The sequence below is a fragment of the Ylistrum balloti genome, unplaced genomic scaffold (assembly GCF_031769215.1).
Source record: "Ylistrum balloti isolate Yb309-2 unplaced genomic scaffold, AGI_CSIRO_Ybal_v1 Utg370742, whole genome shotgun sequence".
Lineage (NCBI taxonomy): Eukaryota > Metazoa > Mollusca > Bivalvia > Pectinida > Pectinidae > Ylistrum > Ylistrum balloti.
The window spans coordinates 693,205-713,276 of NW_026782437.1; the positions used below are offsets into that span (position 1 = coordinate 693,205).

Sequence of the window (20,072 nt, forward strand, 5' to 3'; positions counted from 1 at the left end):
ATCCACACTTTAAGATTTACATGACAGGTGTGTTATTGTACCTACAGATAAAGCGCCCAATAACTTACAATTCCTGTATACTTAAGAACTGGGCTTGCTTGATAACGAAGGAAATCCCATCTATACATTATGCAATCTTTCAAAAGACGAAAACCTGGCTAATCATGATCCGATATTACAATCATTTAGATTGCCTATTACTTATAAGGTACGGACCTCCTCCGTTTATACTGAATCCCCTAAACTGTTATTGTTAGCTCGTCTAGCTGTTTAACCAAATCTAACCAAGTCATTACTAGCCACCATTTTAAGTACTATCACAACTGAGTTACAGTCTTATTGTGTTACTGTTTAATCAAGAAGTGGAATTAATAGTATGGGGATTTTGAAGAAAGAAAAAAAAAATACTTTTGACCAATCTTCAACACCCTCTTCGAAAAATCTTTTCTTTTATAAGAACATATGACATTTCCACCCTATACACCAATATACCCCATTCTAAACTGAAGGAACATCTTAAATATATGGCTGTGAGCTATACTAAAGCGTATTTCTTTTTAAAATAGGTCCAAATCAAAGAAGAAATATACGGATGACGAAATCGTCTTCGTCGAGTTTGGTGGTAAGATCTTCCAACAGACTATTGGCATACCTATGGGAACTTCTGTTGGCTGTCTTGTTTTCGTTTTCTAACAAGACTGATTTCTTAGAAGAGCTTATGAAAACAGCTCACAAAGACCTTGCAAAGTAATTTAATTTCACTTTCACTTATATTGATGACGTCTTGTCTAAAAAAAAAACAAGAAATTTATTGACCACGATCTTATCTCCATCTTTTCCTACATGAGCTTGTGTGAAAGGGCAAAATATGGAATGACTAGAGGTCATGTGATGATTTCATATCTGAGGAAAAAAACACTTACTTATAAATGAAGACCAGATTTACACAAAACTAGTAATGTTTATACTGATTTGGGTTCAGTTCTTTAAGAGACTATCTGGATATTATGTTATTCATATCTAATTGTATCTGAAATACGATACATGAAAAATTACCTGTTTTGTGGGTATTTACAAATATTTACTTTCAGTATAAATAATCAGGATATGACGTTGTCTCCCTTAATACATTGGTGACCCAGTTATAGTTGTAGGTAGGTAAACGGTATCTGATATTTCATCATGTAACGCCATCAATCTATATAAAAAAAACTTTCGTAGAGTAAGATCAATGGCACTTTTAAGTAAAATTATTAATTTAGATATTTGTCATCCTTATACATAAAGAATTATCTGCATTTAATATATTATAGCAAATTGCAAACATCCCGCCGAGTACCCCAAGGGTTTTTCCATTTTCAGAGTTACTTCCCCTTTGCCGTTGACGCGTAGTTATACGATTATAGAACATGGAGATGTCAATGGAGTTCAGACAACTGACAGACAGACGATAACTAAACTTAATAAAGAGGATGGACCGAGCTTACGGAATGGAGGGGATGAAGGAGACGGACAGTCACGTGTACTGTACACAGGACCTGCTCGGGAAGGGGGCCACGGGTGATGTATACAAGGGAATCAACAAAGTAAATACTATTGATTCTACTTTCATTTTGATATTTCCATATGTAATCAAACTGTCATAGTTCTGTTGTTACCCTTTAACGTATTTTCATTTGTCAAATTAACAAGGATAAGACATTAAAATCAATGATTATTTATCAATATTCAGTCTCGTAGACTTCCAAGTGTTAAATATTTCTGGTTTGACAGTAGGGTCAAGGGGTAATAGTAATGGGAAATTCGGTTAAATAAAAAATCTGTTATCGGTTATAATGAGATAGGCTTTCCGATGTAGTTAAAGGAGTACATTACCAGCTGAATGTGTGTTCAATATTCTTGGAGATTTAATGCTTTCTTCATTAAAGTAACATTTTTTTTTTTTTTTTTTTTTTGTAACTTTAAGCTAAAATATCCCACTTACCTAGAATTTGCATAAGAATGATTATTATTGACAATCGGGGTCTTTATCATGTATAACATGAACTTTGGAAAAAAGAAAATTATAAAGGTGGCGATAATCAATTATCAAAAATTACAATTGATTATCGCATTAGATGAGGTTGAACAATTAGATAATCTATTATATGCAATCATCGTCCTATCTCTAGGGGACGCTCAGACTTATTACTGTTAAATATCTCTGGTCTGAAAGTAGGGTCAGGGGATACTCAGACTTATTACTGTTAAATATCTCTGGTCAGACAGTAGGGTCAGGGGATACTCAGACTTATTACTGTTAAATATCTCTGGTCAGACAGTAGGGTCAGGGGATACTCAGACTTATTACTGTTAAATATCTCTGGTCAGACAGTCAGGGGATACTCAGACTTATTACTGTTAAATATCTCTGGTCAGACAGTAGGGTCAGGGGATACTCAGACTTATTACTGTTAAATATCTCTGGTCAGACAGTAGGGTCAGGGGATACTCAGACTTATTACTGTTAAATATCTCTGGTCAGACAGTAGGGTCAGGGGATACTCAGACTTATTACTGTTAAATATCTCTGGTCAGACAGTAGGGTCAGGGGATACTCAGACTTATTACTGTTAAATATCTCTGGTCAGACAGTAGGGTCAGGGGATACTCAGACTTATTACTGTTAAATATCTCTGGTCAGACAGTAGGGTCAGGGGATACTCAGACTTATTACTGTTAAATATCTCTGGTCAGACAGTAGGGTCAGGGGATACTCAGACTTATTACTGTTAAATATCTCTGGTCAGACAGTAGGGTCAGGGGATACTCAGACTTATTACTGTTAAATATCTCTGGTCAGACAGTAGGGTCAGGGGATACTCAGACTTATTACTGTTAAATATCTCTGGTCAGACAGTAGGGTCAGGGGATACTCAGACTTATTACTGTTAAATATCTCTGGTCAGACAGTAGGGTCAGGGGATACTCAGACTTATTACTGTTAAATATCTCTGGTCAGACAGTAGGGTCAGGGGATACTCAGACTTATTACTGTTAAATATCTCTGGTCAGACAGTAGGGTCAGGGGATACTCAGACTTATTACTGTTAAATATCTCTGGTCAGACAGTAGGGTCAGGGGATACTCAGACTTATTACTGTTAAATATCTCTGGTCAGACACTAGGGTCAGGAGATACTCAGACTAATACTATTAAATATCTCTGGTCAGACAGTAGGGTCAGGGGATACTCAGACTTATTACTGTTAAATATCTCTGGTCAGACAGTAGGGTCAGGGGATACTCAGACTTATTACTGTTAAATATCTCTGGTCAGACAGTAGGGTCAGGGGATACTCAGACTTATTACTGTTAAATATCTCTGGTCAGACAGTAGGGTCAGGGGATACTCAGACTTATTACTGTTAAATATATCTTATTACTGTTAAATATCTCTGGTCAGACAGTAGGGTCAGGGGATACTCAGACTTATTACTGTTAAATATCTCTGGTCAGACAGTAGGGTCAGGGGATACTCAGACTTATTACTGTTAAATATCTCTGGTCAGACAGTAGGGACTTATTCTGTTAAATATCTCTGGTCAGACAGTAGGGTCAGGGGATGCTCAGACTTATTACTGTTAAATATCTCTGGTCAGACAGTAGGGTCAGGGGATACTCAGACTTAATATTGTTAAATATCTCTGGTCAGACAGTAGGGTCAGGGGATACTCAGACTTATTACTGTTAAATATCTCTGGACAGACAGTAGGGTCAGGGGATACTCAGACTTACTACAGTTTGTCACAAGTATACCTAGTCAGATTGGAGGGCTAGACTGATGAAATTTGGAGGATTGCCAGCCAAGTTATAGGATGGGGAAGTACTGGGTTTATCATGTTTGATTTCATTCCTGTCAGTGAGTTTTTAAATATGAAAATTTTGAGGCAATACTGCAACTGCCTGTGTACAAATATATATCAATTGTGAAGTGTTGATAGACATCCATAGTTGACTTCAGTGGACAAAGTCCTGCATAAGTAGTGTGTATTTAAGACGTTACAAAATGAAATATCGCATTACAGTGTATCATGTTTAAAAAATATTTTTTTATTCATATTTTTCTTTAGAATACGGGAGAGGTTGTTGCACTAAAGATGTTTGAGACCAAGTTTTCTTCCCATGTCCAGAGAGAGGTGGAGGCTCTGGTGAAACTCCAGCACCCAAATATTGTCCGATTCATGCGTTGTGAGAAAGATGTAAGTTTTGTCCGACTTTGATTCTCCAGTCACACTGTGGAAGTGTGAGCAGATGAGTTCTCACTGTGAGAAGTGTATTCGTTATCTTACTAGTCCAGTTTTTTCTTTTTTGGATAAATATTCAGTTTTTATATGAACACTTGGCCAGTTTACAGTTCTAATACTGGGATGAAGTTTAAATTATCATTTTCATAGACAGTCTAATTTTGCACAGTGAAAATGATCAGCAGATAACTTAGTCTTTTGTTCTCACACTCTTACTCTACTCCAGTATATGACAAAGAGGAATGTGTTAGTGATGGAACTGTGTGAGAAGGGCAGTTTATTGGATCTCCTCAAGGAACCTCAGAATGGCTTTGGTGTGGACGAGGAGGAGTTTCTCAGAGTCTTCAAGCATTTGGGTATGTACGATTTTTGGACCTGAGAATGACTTAGCTACTTTGGTACGGAGGATTTTATCAGATCCTTCATTAGGTATGTACATAATGGTATGGTTTTTAGACTTCAGAATGGCTTTGGTTTGAAAGAAGTCTTTCTCGTGGTTTTCAAACTTTTATTCATAAGATGTGTATGATTTTGCCTTGTCAAATTGTTTTTACTTCTCGGTTCAGAATATCAAATCCAATAACTGCATTTATTCTACAATAAACACTGTTTCTGGTAATAAGCCCACCTGTATATATTGCTGTTCAGCAAGGTTACAATCTGTTGCTATTTCATTGGTCTCTGGTAACCCTATTTGAGAAGGAAGCTTAGATAAAAAGTAAATCCTGTGGGAATGTTGCAGGATAAATATGGTAATTTGCTCTTTATAGCGAAATCCCTTGATTTTGAAATTAAATGATGTCAAGAAGCAGACTTTTTTGCCTATCATACACTTTCTAAAAGTAACTGTGAGAAAAGGTTAGAAATATACAAAGTTTTATTTTCAATAAAACATATTTGTGTTTCAGTAAATGGTACAAAACATTTGAGAAATCAAGGATTTTCCCACCGGGACATCAAACCTGGTAACGTCTTAATCTTCACAGATGACGATGGCAGGTGGGTAGCTCTAGGCTTAGCATTAGTACATTGGTCCACATTACTATGACACTGTATCAACTTTTTTATATTAGTCTAGAGTTGATGAACTCTGTACATTTGGTATAGCTTTGTATATGGTACCTTGCAGATTATAACAGTTGTCTATAAAAGCTGTAGATTAAGATATCGGGGATTTACCTGTCTTGTAGGAGTGCATACCACTTGTTTTGATTTCAATGGTTTTGCCAATGTCATATTCAAAGGATTATATTCTTTTACCCTGCATATCTTAAGTTGATTCATAATGAGCATAATAAATCTCAAGACTTTTACTAACGTCTTATTCTTTTTTTCATCAATCAATTTACGTATCAATATTTTTCAGATAAGGTTGTTTAACTGTAATTTTCAAAATTAGATCTTATTTTGTTAATGATATTGTTGCAATGATACTAATGACTTGCATTGGTACAATGTTGTTTAGTGAATGCATTTGGTGTGATAAATGGAGTTGTACATATAAAAGCACATCTGAACTGTATCAACCAGTCATATAATGTTAAATAAATGTACTGTCTTTTTAAGATTGAAGAATTCCAGTATGTCTTAAAGTCAGACCCACTTTTTCTTGTTTTCCATCCTGTTACAAAAGTCTGATTTTTCTATAGCAATGTTTACAAGCTGTCAGACTTTGGTACAGCCAAACCACTGGGAGACCAAGACAGTTTCATGTCCCTCGTTGGAACAGAGGAATATCTGGTAGGTTTACCACATTTCCAGTGTTTCTGATTTCTGTATGACATAGAGGATTAGAAAATAACTCAAAGAATATTTAATTCCTTATTATATATAGATATTTATAGAAGGTTAAAGACAAATCTACAAAATCTCAAAACAAAATAAATAAATAAATAAATAGATAAATAAACAAACAGACAGGTGTCTCTGCAAACATTTCTTCTCCAACTACTGTTTGGCTGTGTAGAAGAGTTACTTCCCTTCATATTGATTATTAACAATGATAGACTATTTTCATGGATTCATATATATACCATGTATCATTGTGTTAGAAAAATTCTATCACCTCTACACCATAATGAACAGGTGTTGATGCAAAGGCATGGGTTGCATCTTGTTTTATAGTCACTGCTGAGAGTAGATTAATTAATAAAAAAAGAAATATCTGCCAATTCCTCCAAAACTTCCAGAGTCTGCCCTTAACTGACTTGTTACTATTTGGTGTTGACTTTATACTGAAACAAATATATTTTTATATCTATTTTTGTAAAATTATTACAGCATCCAGACATATATAAGGCAGCATTCATTGATGGCCGAAACTGTCAAGGATTTGACATTTCAGTAGACATGTGGAGCCTGGGAGTGACTTTATTCCATACTGCCACCGGTGAAGTACCATTCCATGCATACAGTGGTCGCTTTGACAAAACAAAAACGTGAGTTGAGCTTATCACTCTGATTTTTTTGTGTGTGTAAAGTTGGATAAAAACACAAATAGATACACAGAAAAACAGGAAAAAATTATTGTAGACAGTCACTCCTTCGTCCTTACAGAAGGCAATTCTCTATTCCAGTTGATTTTCACTGGTGTCTTAACACAGGTGTCACTCCCCAGGTGTCATATGGTTTAGTGGGAGATGTACAGGACAATAGTGAAGAGGATAAGATCTGTTACAACAGCATGGACATTCAACTTAGCTACCAGCTAGTCAAACATATTCTTATAAATAACCGTATATTTTGAGGAAACACATCTATCAAAGTAATGTTTTATCAGGGACTTTTACATTTTCTGTGAGTAAGTGTGTCTAATTTTGGATAATGATTTTATTGAATTTTAGGTACGAGATTCTGTCAAACAAAGCTAAAGGTGTCATATCTGGTCAGCAACGTGTCAGTGGTGGCCCAATAGAGTGGAGCAGTGAGTTACCAAGTACCTGTAAATTTACCAGGTATGTGCTGTTATGGTAGATCAGGGAGTTACCAAGCACCTGTAATCTAACCTGATTGGTATTGATAGAATGGAGCAGGGAGTTAGCAAATATTTGTGAAATCACAAGGTACCCACTAGGTACAGACAGTGTGGAGCAGGGAGTTACTGTTAGACTGAATCAGGGACTTACCGAACACCTATAAGCTCACCAGTTAGGTAATGTTAGCTTGGGACAGGGACTTACCAAACGCGTGTAGACTCTACAGGTAGGTACAGACAGTGTGGAGCAGGGAGTTACTGTTAGATTGAATCAGGGACTTACCGAACACCAGTAAGCTCACCAGGTAGGTAATGTTAGATTGGGACAGCAGCTTACCAAACACCTGTAGACTCTCCAGGTAGGTAAAAACAGTGTGGAGCAGGGAGTTTCCAAACACCTGTAAACTCATTAAATAGGTACTGTTCGATTGGGACAGGGATTTCCCAAACAGCTGTAATATCACCTGAGTTGTAATAACATTTAAGTATATATTTTTTTTGCCTGGTAGACACTTATTGGCCACACAAAACATGAAGTTACACTCTCATTTTTCTATCTATAAATGAGTACCTTAATGTTTTATATTGATGAAAGATTGATCTAATGAAATGGTTATGTGTTTGTTCATGAAGGCCCCTCAGAGACTGGGTGCGAGACATTCTTGTCAGAATGTTTGACAGTGCCAAGGACCCTTCCTGGGGATTTGACCAGTTCTTTGATGCCGCTGATACTATAATTGACCCAAGTGTCCAGCAGCTTCATGTTTTTTCCTCTCTCAATGGTCAGCACTACCGATTCTTTCTTGACAGAGACTCAAGGTAATAACAACATTGTTCTAGAAGAGTTTGGTTTGATCTAGAGGAAGATGCCTTTCATCCTGGTCAACACTTTCTTACTTATCTACATCAATAGTATATGTTTTTATTTGAAGAAATATAGAAGTTTTTCTAAGATCTGTCTGATGTTATCTGATCAGTATTAACTTTTGTTTATTAGTGATAAATAGATGTTATTCTATTAGTAGTTACCTCCTACTCATATTTATTTGTTCGTTATGTTTGCTTATTTGTTCCTCAGAGACAGTTCTAATTTATATTTAACTGGAGCCGATAAACTTTAAACCAACATGAAAATGAAAAAAAGACCAATAGAATAATTTGGTCTAGTTTTGTATATGCCACATTGTAGATTGTAACAGTTGTCTATTAAAGCTGTAACATACCTTTTATGAAGATATCAGGGATTTACCAGTATTGTTGGAGTGTATACCACTTGTTTTGATTTCAATGGTTTTCCCATTGTAATGTTCAAATGTTCAACTGTATTCTTTTACCATGTAGCTCTTAAGCTGATTCATTATAAGGATAATAAGGCAAGAGACTTTTTCTAAGATCTAATTCTTTGTTCAATATATCCTTAGAGATGTTAACAATGTTCTAGAGACACAATATTTTAAGTATTCTAGAATCGTATTTAAATAATGTATTAAAATGTACATATCTAAATTGCTGTTATCATCCCTACAGTATACCCATTCATTTCTACATGATTATGGAATGGCTATATCAGCATCAAAACATTCTCGAATCTAGAATATGTAATTATCTAAATCAAATTGTAAGAACAAAAACATGAGTGAGATGATATACAGAATGATACAAGTATAGCTGTTATGATGTACATATGTAGTTAGATAGAGAAAAATCTGTGTTAGTGAAGCTATACAGCTATTACTACTGAAACAAAACAAAAAAATTGAAATGATTTTTTTTCATAGCTAATTCTTAGTTACCTGTTAACCTGGCATTGACTGTCTGTATATAGATTTCTGACATTTATATCTCATATTGTGTGATGCCTACTTCAGTTATTGGTGTGGATATGTGGCCCCAGAGGCCTGAGGGACAGGCCCAAAAAGGGTTAAATTGATTGAAACGTTAAATGTTCTTCTCAATTCACAAGTATGGTAGAATAAAGTACTCTTCATTAGATGCTGTACCAAACTGGTAAATGTCATTATTCTAGGGTCTCGCATCTCCCTCAGGGGAGAGGGTAAATTTACTATAGTTTATATAGGAAAATCATATATTTGAACATTGTTTGTTTTCTATTGGAAATAGTTCAAGCCTAGTTATAATTATTTGTTTAAGATGAAAGGTTAATTAGATGCACACATTGATCTTTGCTGACTCCTAGGGGCTTACAATGTATTGGGCTGGGCCAAAAATGGGTCAAATTGACTGAAATTTCAAAGATGTTTCTATGACATGTTACAAGAAGCATTGTGACTCAGGTGACCGTTAAGGCACTTGGGCCTCATGTTTAGGATACCTTTCAAGAATTAAGAAGTTTGAAAAAACACAGCCACAAAGGCTGATTGATAAGTTGTGAACCTAATATTTAAAGGTTTATTTTTTGGCAGACCTATTGCATTATTTTTCACATAATCCCCTTCAGTATCTAAACACTTTGCCAGCGATGTTTAAGGACCTCATTGCCGCTTTTAACGAAGACCTTTTCTTGACCGATCAGAAAGTTCCCCACTGCATGTATGACATTATCATTGAAAGCGGGTACCAGAAATGGCCTTTTTCAATTTTGGAAATCGATGAAAGTCTGATGGACAGAGATCAGGCAAAAAAGTGGGATTCTCAATCAATTCAAAACCACAATCTTTATTGACAGCTATAGTAATGACAGACTTGTGAACAGGGTCATTGATCTGGTGGAACAACGCACCTGTGCTGAGTTTTCTGCGGCGCTCGAGTTAAATACGGAGTGATGCATGATATGTGCCATTGATTGGTTGACCCTTTAGCAGTTAACCAACCATCATATTACATCAGCACCACAGAAAACGTTCCCAGCTGATGGAGCAGTCTTGGGCTTCTTTAGTGGGGGTGAACTGTGCTTCCATTGTTTAGACTGTTGTTTGCCTTTAGGGTGAAATAACGAACACAAATTTCATCCATAGTCACTAACGTCTGTAGAAAGTTAGCAGGATCTGCCTCTAAAAGGTTCAGATTAGCACGCGACTAAGTCTGCCTGGTATGCTTCTGAACAACTGTCAGAAGTCTTGGTATCCAACGGGCTGAGAACTTTCTCATTTAATGATCTTCTGTAAGAACGAAACTTACTATTTCCTACGAAATCCCAACTGTACTGGCTATGTATCTCTTTGTAACTTGCCTGTCAGCCATACCAACTTCATGGACTTTATTGACCATATCAGTTTGGATATCCTTAGGTGCTAGACCTTTCGTATGCAAATATTGAATCACTTCTCTTTCAGCAATTTTGTCCATTTTGCAAAATTCACTTGCCTTGCTTCTTTAGAGTGCTATCTCTTCGATATAAATTGATCAAATGACACGAATCTTCGGGTACACAGCCTTGAATAGTAAGGGAATAGTAGAGTTGAAAAAGGACATCACTGCTTAACTTCTTCAGTACAAGTCGCGCATCGTATTAATCAGCACTCATACCGTTGGAATTCTAGACTATTAAGCCAATGAAAGTCTAACAGTGTACCAGTATTTGTGTTAAGCATTACCAAAACACATCACTAGAATGTAAGAAAAAACTTATAACAGAATCCCAACTTTATGGATCGTATGAAAATGTGCTCCAGGTACAAAGAACTGTCGGAAGAGGTGAAACAGATAATGAGACTTCCTACAGATGACCAGGTGATGTTGTGTGAGAATGGTGACATTGTGGGAACAATGATGCAAGACACTCCTATCTCTCGCTACCCACACACGTCCAGAGCCGACCCACTCGTTCTTATGCCATCAAAAGCGGGAGAAAACGGTTCACATGTGTTCAAACTTGATGGCTTTGAACAAGTCATTGACAGTAAGTCTACATTATTGCTCCAACGTGCCTGGAAGCATAAATTGCTTGACGTTCCCATATGTCCACAGGTCACACCGTTAGTTTTGTTAAGCAGTCCGACTCCATGATCACAAACTTAATTAGTTTCTTTCATGTCTGGTTTTGTCCTGAAAGTACCAGGCCTGAATAAAACTACATATGTTAAGATCAGGTAAAAATCAATTCAGTATCTCAAGATCAATATTCAGAGTCACATGTACTATCAGGAGTTTTCAAGGTTTGATTAATTCTCAGCTGTAATAAAATTTACGATACACATACATAATATTGCATAATCAAATTTTTTATTGCAATATGTTTTGGCAAATTATTGCAGCGATGAAGTAGCAAACCCACAATTATTGTTATATAGACAAAATACAGAAACAGCAATAATATTTAAGTGCAAACTTTTCACCGCGGAAAAACACCAAAATATAATTATCGCTAAATATATATACGTTTACAATACTTACCGAGTGAATGTTGAAGGTGATGCAAAATGCTTTCTTTGATAACGACATAGGCGCCCCAATATTCCTTAGTTCTTGTCTGTTAGATGTTTGAATAATGGTCAGTAAAAGAAATATTCCTCATATTTTGGAGGATTTTCTTAAGATTGGTTATATCAATTCCTCATACTTTGTTACGTTGTAGATCCCTGTGATGCGTTCCCTACCATTGTTAACACTGATCAAGATTACAGGCGAGCCAAGAGTATGTGTGAAATCATTCATTTGTCCAGAAAGATGGTACACTCTGCTGTTCTCTCACAGAAACTTTTCACCAGAACCATTGCCAGGCATGGGTGAGTATATAGCGTACTGCATTCAGTGCAATGATAATGTGTCCCAACATCATACAACATAACAGTACCATCCTGATAAATCTATGATGCCATAATCAATGAGATCTATAGGTGTCGTGTGATGCCTTTATATTGCATATATTGCTGATGTTATGCGATGTATTTTCAGTTTAATGTTTGACCAAAAGATTCGTCAGCACCGGCGAGATTTTGACTTTATCTGGGAGAGATTTGACGATGTGTCATGTTTCACCACGGAAGAGATGAAAAAGCATGCACAAGGATTTGCATGTGTCTCAAAAGATGGCGAAGTTATTGATGATAACTTTGACAGTGTAAGTAAAATCTTCATTGAAAAGCTTGTTATTGGGTTTCTTTCTGAAATATTAGGTAACATTACTAAGTCTTAGTAAACTTGCCTCTTTTTAGAATAAACTATGTTTCAGATGAGAATGAAACAAAATAAAAAGTTGTTCTCTTACCCAAGGAAAAACTTACAGTTGCGATGTTATTAGGCGTCATAAAATCATAATGATGAAGTGAAGTCAAACCTATCAAATACAGAACATAATGGCAGATGCCTTTGACCTGTAAATCCACTTTTTGGTGCCTGAAGGAAACACATAAAGTAGACACGGTACAATTGTGAATGAAGAGAACCTACACAATATACGCACAATCGTGCTTGTGCAGAAATGTACATTGACACCTAAAACACATATGGAAAGTTTTCTTATTATTATATAGTAAACTTTGGTTACAATCCGATCAACAGAATGTGATTTGTTTTCTTGTCTTGCACTTATCGACACACCAGTTGAATCATTGGAACCATGAAAATACAGATCAGTACGAACAGTATTAGGGAAGAGAAACTAATGTAAAAAGATGTATAATAAGCAATTGTGGTTGTCACGGAGGAAGACAAAGGGGCAAGACGACAACAGACCATTTATTGTGATTTACGCAAAGGAGAAAAAAACATGCAAAAATTTTTTTTATTCATCAGTTTTGTAATTAGAGCAGGAAGACATGGCGAAAAGTCGAAAACACAAGAAGATAGATTACACAATGATATGACATTGCGTATAGTTCTGGAGGAGGAGGGATACAGGAAGAAAAGCATAGGGTCAATGTGATCGGAAGCTATATAGGCCAGGGGCAAGATTTGTTTCCATTTTTCAAACTTGTGCTGAAGTATAGAACACACGTGACAGATATTCTGACCGAATTTCGAATATGTTATCACTATATTTGAATCAGAGGGCGAATGTTTCTTTAGTTGGAAAGTGTCCTTTTATTTACCGTGCATTATTTGACATCGTTCGAAAATTATTTGATATGTGAAAATTTCGAAATTTATTGAAATAAAAGGCTACTGCAACTCCCCATCTAGATTTTGACTTGTCTTACGATCTTTTTAGATTTTCCCCAGTCGACTCCTAAGCTTCAAACTTTAAGCCTTAACATCACTGGCGAGTCTTAAAAGGACAAAACAGCTGTATGATGCAGTTTAATTAATTGTTAAGGTGTATCTAACTCTAAATTTGTAGTAAAATATGCTATTTATTTGTGTGTTTTACATTCTTACTAGCAGCCTGTATATGTTTATGGGAATACATTATATATTAATGTGTTGGATAAACTACTTTATTTACGGTATATAATGTAAGTATACATCACATCAGAAATATGTACTACTCGGCTCAGTGTTTTGATGAAAAATTGATATCAATAATGCATACATTGTACCCGTACAACATATCAAGGTAAGTTCTTACCCTCATATCTCTCCTTCAGATCCGAGAAAAGCTCCAGATCTGTGGTAGGAGGCTAAAAAATGTCAGCGATGAGTACGAGGCTGCAAAAGAGGCATGGAGCATCTCCGACAGTACCGTCCTACAGAACCAACGCTGGTGGGTTTATAAAATATATCATCTAATTCAGTGTCAATACCGTTTCATAGCCTTTTAATAACCTACTAACCCTTCCAATCCGTAGCGGCAGGAACTCCTTCTTACATAAATTTGTTTTGATCAATTTTGAATTTCCTCTTGCCGCCTCCAGCATTCCAAAATCTAGGTCCTTAGCATCGTAGACGAGTCTTAGAGGGACATAACAGCTGTATGATTTTATCTAATTCATTATTTGGTTCAACTATCTAATTCCAAATTTGTACTTAAAACGTGCTACTAACGCATGACTTTTGTACAATCTTAAATTATATATAATTGAAATATGTACAAAACAAAATTATATTGCAATTTACATTTGTAAAAATGCAATATAAATGCTGTAGTTTTTTATGTATATGTTTAAATTAGGCTGAAGACAGTAAAAAAAGACATGTTTTACTAAAGCTATACTCGTATTTTGTTATTACGTTGTCCATCTAACTTTGGTTATCACTAGGTTATTTTTTCTCTGGCAGGGAGGGGAAGGCAGACCGAATTGTAGATCTGAGCAAGGCACGACTGCAGAAGTTTAGAGAATACAGATGTAAGCATCGCCTGACGTACCATGAACAGAAACTGTTTGCTTTTGACAGGTAAGACTTCTGTTTGTTGATGTTAATGTAATCTTTGAACAATATCACAATACAGGTGAGAGGTTTGATGATTTTCACAACACCATTTCCAAATAGGGAGAACGTATCATAATATTGTACAGGGTCATTGATGTTTTAAGATTCGTACAGCACCATAACCAAAGGAAAACTTGTAATGTAATAACTGTAACACTATTTTAAAAGTAATTGGCTTTATTTTCCAAGAAGGCTAAATTGTTTGTGATAATTAGGATAAGTAGTTGCTGTAACAGTTTTTTTGTTCCTGTTTTCTAGAAAGGCTATGGAAGAGCTCCACAGGAAAGCTCTCAATGGGTTCGAGGATTGTCGGAAAAGTCTGACAGAGACACATCTCAAGTTCATCGTGTGGCACAGGTATATTTCAGTAATGCAACACTATGCAATTCTATGTTAAATCAGATATTTTATAAATATGGAAGTCTATTAGCCAATGTTATTTTTGTTAATCCAAACACCTTTTTCAACATGTCAGTTTGTTTTCACTGTCCGCAAGAAGACAAATCTCATATAGAGAAATCTATCAGTTGTTCTAATTACTAATGTGAAAATAATTAGAGAAATGTGATTATTTTGTAACAGAGTTAGGTTTTTTTAGTATTTTTTAAGAATTGAACAATTGCCTGATGATGTATTATTGCAGACATTACACAGGATTTTCACAGAGTATCAAAGAACTTGGAGGAAAGCTGGAAGATCTGAGGTCGTCCATCGGAGATCTGGTGAAAATTCTACAGGTAATTTGACACCAAGAACGAAGGATGAAAGATTGTAAAACAAATATTGGATATTATCATTGCCAGATATGTTAAATAATGATTGTGGATGTCAAACTTTGTTATAACTGCGTAATGTTCGTAGGTTATCAGATATTGATTTATATTGCAGGGAGTACCTGAAACACTACCCCCTCCACAGAAACCCGCATCACTCATCAGGAAGTCATTAGCACAGAACATGAAGTTTGGGTGAGTAGGCGTCTGTGTTTATTTATGACCTTCACAAAACATTAAGTTGACCTTGTGATATATAACGTATAAGGCCGCGCGTGGGCTGTTGCTATCCGTGTTTACCTGTTGTATGTTGTTTATCAATCCATGTCTGTTAACTTTTCATATATTTGATAATAATTCAATTCAGTAAAAATTAAAAACAAAAAGATAAGACTATCCCATTTTGCAAATTAGCAAATATACTTGTTTCAGTACAAATGCCAAAACTGTTACCATTTTCTATATGATAGAAATATAAAATACATGCTTCAGGGCCCGTATTCATGAAACCATTCTCATGCTCGAGCATAGATTTTGTGCTCAAGCAGTCTTTTTTTTATAATTTGCCTAAATTATATAAGATAATTCAAATGTCAATTATAAACATTGAATATAACTTTGACTTTAAATCTTTGGCAAAATCAGTTTTATTTATTAATATTTAACGTAAACAAGACATAAGGCTTGAGCACAAAAGTCATGCTTGAGCATAAGAACGGTTTCATAAATACAAATTGAATTGAATATATTAAATATATAAATTGAATATAACTTTGACTTTAAATCTTTGGCAAAATCAGTTTTATTTATTAATATTTAACGTAAACAAGACATAAGGCTTGAGCACAAAAGTCATGCTTAAGCATAAGAACGGTTTCATGAATACGGGCCCAGGCCTCTTGTACCTGTTGAAATGAAAAACTGAAAGCATTTGCCTAAAGAAAGGAAGGTAATGAAAGCGTACTGGCTATCCTGGATATCTATTTAAGATAGTATTTTGAGAATTCTTTGTAAGAACGTCTATTGTTTGGTTAAATTTAATAGTTGCATATATTGACTAGATATATAATGTTTGAAATGATTTTAGAACGTCTATTGTATCGTTCGTTTTTAGTTTAAATTATATATTTATAATCAAATTGTGATTTGTTTAATTTGTTTAGATGCTATTTGCTTATTAGTTTTTTTTAATGTTTGAGTTGTGTATCGAGTTTGAAATAAGCTTAGATCAGTTTAGCGTGGAATTTGAGAATATATGTTTTGTTGTTTAGAGTGATTTGTGGTTGGATTTTAAAACTGTTTACTTTTTTTAGAGTGGATGACTTTGGGAAGGAATTAACAGAGAACCAGTCTGTGGTAGAAGAGACACGCGAACAGTTAAAAAGGTAAGCAAAAACAATGTTTTTTGTTATCGGTCCTTGGTAATTTAGCTACCATCGTAATTTTTTTATGACTATGAATATAGTTTTATCGGGGTAGTTACTTTTTACCTTGGTTTGTTTCTGTGTCTTTATTACTGTAAATATATTATCATCTTGACATATTCTTCATGCACAAATGAAGAAACATTGCTTCGATTCTATACATAAAATGGACTGTTAGTCATGACCTTGATATAAAGTCCTGTTTAATTTGCGTCAACGTAATAAGTCGAAAATGACCTCGGGGTGCCTCTTGATCATATGATAAATTACGTTGAAGCATAATACTTTATGTAAAATTAATGAAAAGTAATTGTTTAACAAATTGCAACGTGTAAATTTGACCACAGGCAAAAGTCGATAAGCACATTCAATAAGTGGTTAATTGAATGTGATTTTACATGATTGTCTAGACTTTTCATATAGTATATGTTTGTAGTGATTGTTGTATAGATAGACATACAGTAAGCAATTAATTACAGTTCAGTATGTACTCGAGTTAACATTTCAAAGTCATTGTAAATACCAACGATAAAACAATGTTATATTTGTGTTAGTTTGAATAAAATATGATTTAAAACGTCCACGAGATTGAACTGTGAATGTCATATAGCTTTGTAATTTTGTTGATGGTTAAGAGTCATTGTGAAAACTGAAAAAAGTTACAAATACTTAATAAGTTAATTGTTATAGTGTAATTCATGTAATTTATGCCATACATGAAACAAACATACGCAAAACTAGAGGATGGAATGACAGTCTTCAGAAATATAAAAAACAAAACAAAAAAACAAAAAAAAAAAACAAAAAAACAAAAAAACAAAAAAATGCAGGGGACTAGATGTGTTTTATTCTTCTGGATGTTATAAGGATAATGAAATATCTCAATTTCAAATATCTATTGACTAGTGTCATATTGTAGAATTGTACTGGTGTTTGTTTTTAAAACAATTTTTTTCTTGACCTTTCAGTATGTCGAATCTTCTGAAAGATATGCAGAGCGATCTACCTGCAGTTATCGACTCAAACATGACAGACACGTGATCCACAAAACAAAACCCACACCAAAAACATTTGCAGATATGGTTCATCACTAGACTAATAATCCGTGGCGATTTAAGTAATATCACTAGATGTGTTACCCTTTAGACAGTAACCTGACGACGATAGATTAACATCACGATAATTGTTACCCTTTGGACAGTAACCTGACGACGATAGAGTAGCATCATGAGATTTGTTACCCTCTAAGACAGTAACCTGACGATTATAAAGTATCACCACTCGACTTGTTACCCTTTAGACAGTAACCTGACGACGATAGAGCAAAGTCACTAGACTTGCTGCCCTTTAGACAGTAACCTGACGACGATAGAGTAACATCGTAGACTTGCTACCCTTTAGACAGTAACCTGACGACGATAGAGTAACATCATAGACTTGTTACCCTTTAGACAATAACCTGACGACGATAGAGTGACATCACTAGACATGTTACCTACAAAATGGTGTCATGGTGGCATCACTAGATTTTTCCCAGTAACCTGACAAGAGAACGACATCAACTGACAGTTAACTTACGACGACAGGGTTGAATAACTAGACTGTCGACCGTTGCTAGAATGGCACATCAGGATGTTAACGTAATGACGACATATTGGCACCACAAGACAGTACCTAAAGAACGACGAAGTGGCATCACTAGACAGTAACATAATGACGACAGAGTGACATCCGTAGACTTTTATCTAGTAGGGACAGGTAGGTCTAATGTTAGTAACCAAGAGAGTGAGATGGCGAAACATTTGAAATCATGCCACTAAACTTATGTGATTCAAACGTTCTTCACGTAAAACTAAAGTTAGAGGCGTTTTGTTGAAACCTTGCCGGTATACGTATTAATAGAGAAACTAGATATAACCTATCATTAACCAATACTTTTGATAGCAACGTTCCTTATTTTTTATCATATTTGTTTTTGTTATAAGTTTTTATAGTATGACGTTATGAAAATATTTACAGAAATATATACGAAATATGTTTTTTTTTTCTAGAAAAACTCTTTAACGATAAAATACATACCAGCTGAAATTCATTCCCACATATTCAGGAGGCTTATCCCTGGACGAATGAGGAGTTCAGTTAAACTTTTAAGTAGATATTATGTACTACGTTCTGTATTGGAACGTTGACGAGAGACAATGAACATTTCTCTTATTTCAGAATTTGGAGACGGGTGTTTCTGATATTTGTGTTGGTAGGCGTAAGGGGGAAAAATTCCCCTTTCAATGTGTATGTAGAGTAAATCGAGTTCATACTCGACCGATGTACAACGTACAGTTCATATATGTGATAGAAGGATTGAGATTGGGATAGCTGAATGTATGGGGACTAAATGCCATTTTGAGGCCGCTTAGTTACACACATTTTGGGGAAATCCATCATGTCTTTAGTGTATAAGGTTATATCAAAATGACTGTATCATGCAATTTTGATAGTGTATACATTTCAATAACTAACATGTGATTCATTGATAAACTAACGCGTCGAATTGAACGATGAAGAGAAGAACTACATAAACGAATAAGTCGGTAACTACAGATGCACCTGTTATACATGTTGTTTTACTTCAGGATCGGAAAATTGAGGGGAAAATGACAGATGTTATTCTAAATTTATTGTTTCTCTCATGCTGTTTGTGTGACAAGCAATGTTGGTTAATATCAGTATACCTCTGAAATATGTAGCTCACAAACGAAGTGACAGTGTTGTTGTCGTTTGCTTGATTTAAATAAATAATGGACAATTTTAATGAATGATGCTGAGTTGCTGATAATACATAATTACAAATTTAATAATATTATGTTGTAAGAAGGGGGATATGATGGGTTTGATATCATTTTCTCAGTCTTCCGTGTCAGATTTCGTTTTTAATGTACCCCTTGTTATTCTAGTTAAAACATTCCTGCTATTGTAATTGGGACCACTGCATCTTAAGTGTGCTTTTTCTACTGTTAATTTTACGTAAGTAATAAATTACTTCAATCATAGGTTTTTCGGCTCACTTGTTTTTTGCCCCCACCATACATATGCCAACACATATCCTGTCCAACTGATATACTGCAGTTTATTGAGTATGAAAGAATACATGCAAATTTGTAATAAATTAGCTATGTAAAGACCTTTCCTGGGTGGCTGTTCTCTGCTCCGTTTGCCTATGGAAACTCGTTTTTCAGCTTCGGTATGTGTATAATTGTACCTCTGGTAATTCCATTACTGGTATAATATACCTGAGAAAAAGCCCTTTCTTTTGGATATCGCCTCAGCATACCTAATGTATTTAAATACCC

General features: G+C 35.2%; 1 protein-coding gene across 1 annotated transcript; it reads left to right on the top strand.

The window, feature by feature from the left end:
- The first annotated feature begins 1,421 nt into the window (after positions 1-1,421).
- Positions 1,422-19,772, top strand: LOC132557972 (serine/threonine-protein kinase TBK1-like). The gene is made up of 18 exons (XM_060222502.1): positions 1,422-1,586; positions 4,112-4,240; positions 4,512-4,641; positions 5,194-5,284; positions 5,935-6,025; positions 6,566-6,723; positions 7,129-7,239; positions 7,893-8,078; positions 10,892-11,118; positions 11,794-11,944; positions 12,114-12,279; positions 13,745-13,860; positions 14,376-14,492; positions 14,787-14,885; positions 15,172-15,265; positions 15,417-15,496; positions 16,615-16,686; positions 17,694-19,772. The coding sequence occupies exons 1-18, from the start codon at positions 1,473-1,475 to the stop codon at positions 17,764-17,766; spliced, it is 2,205 nt and encodes a 734-aa protein (XP_060078485.1). The 5' UTR covers positions 1,422-1,472; the 3' UTR covers positions 17,767-19,772.
- The last annotated feature ends 300 nt before the right edge of the window (positions 19,773-20,072 follow it).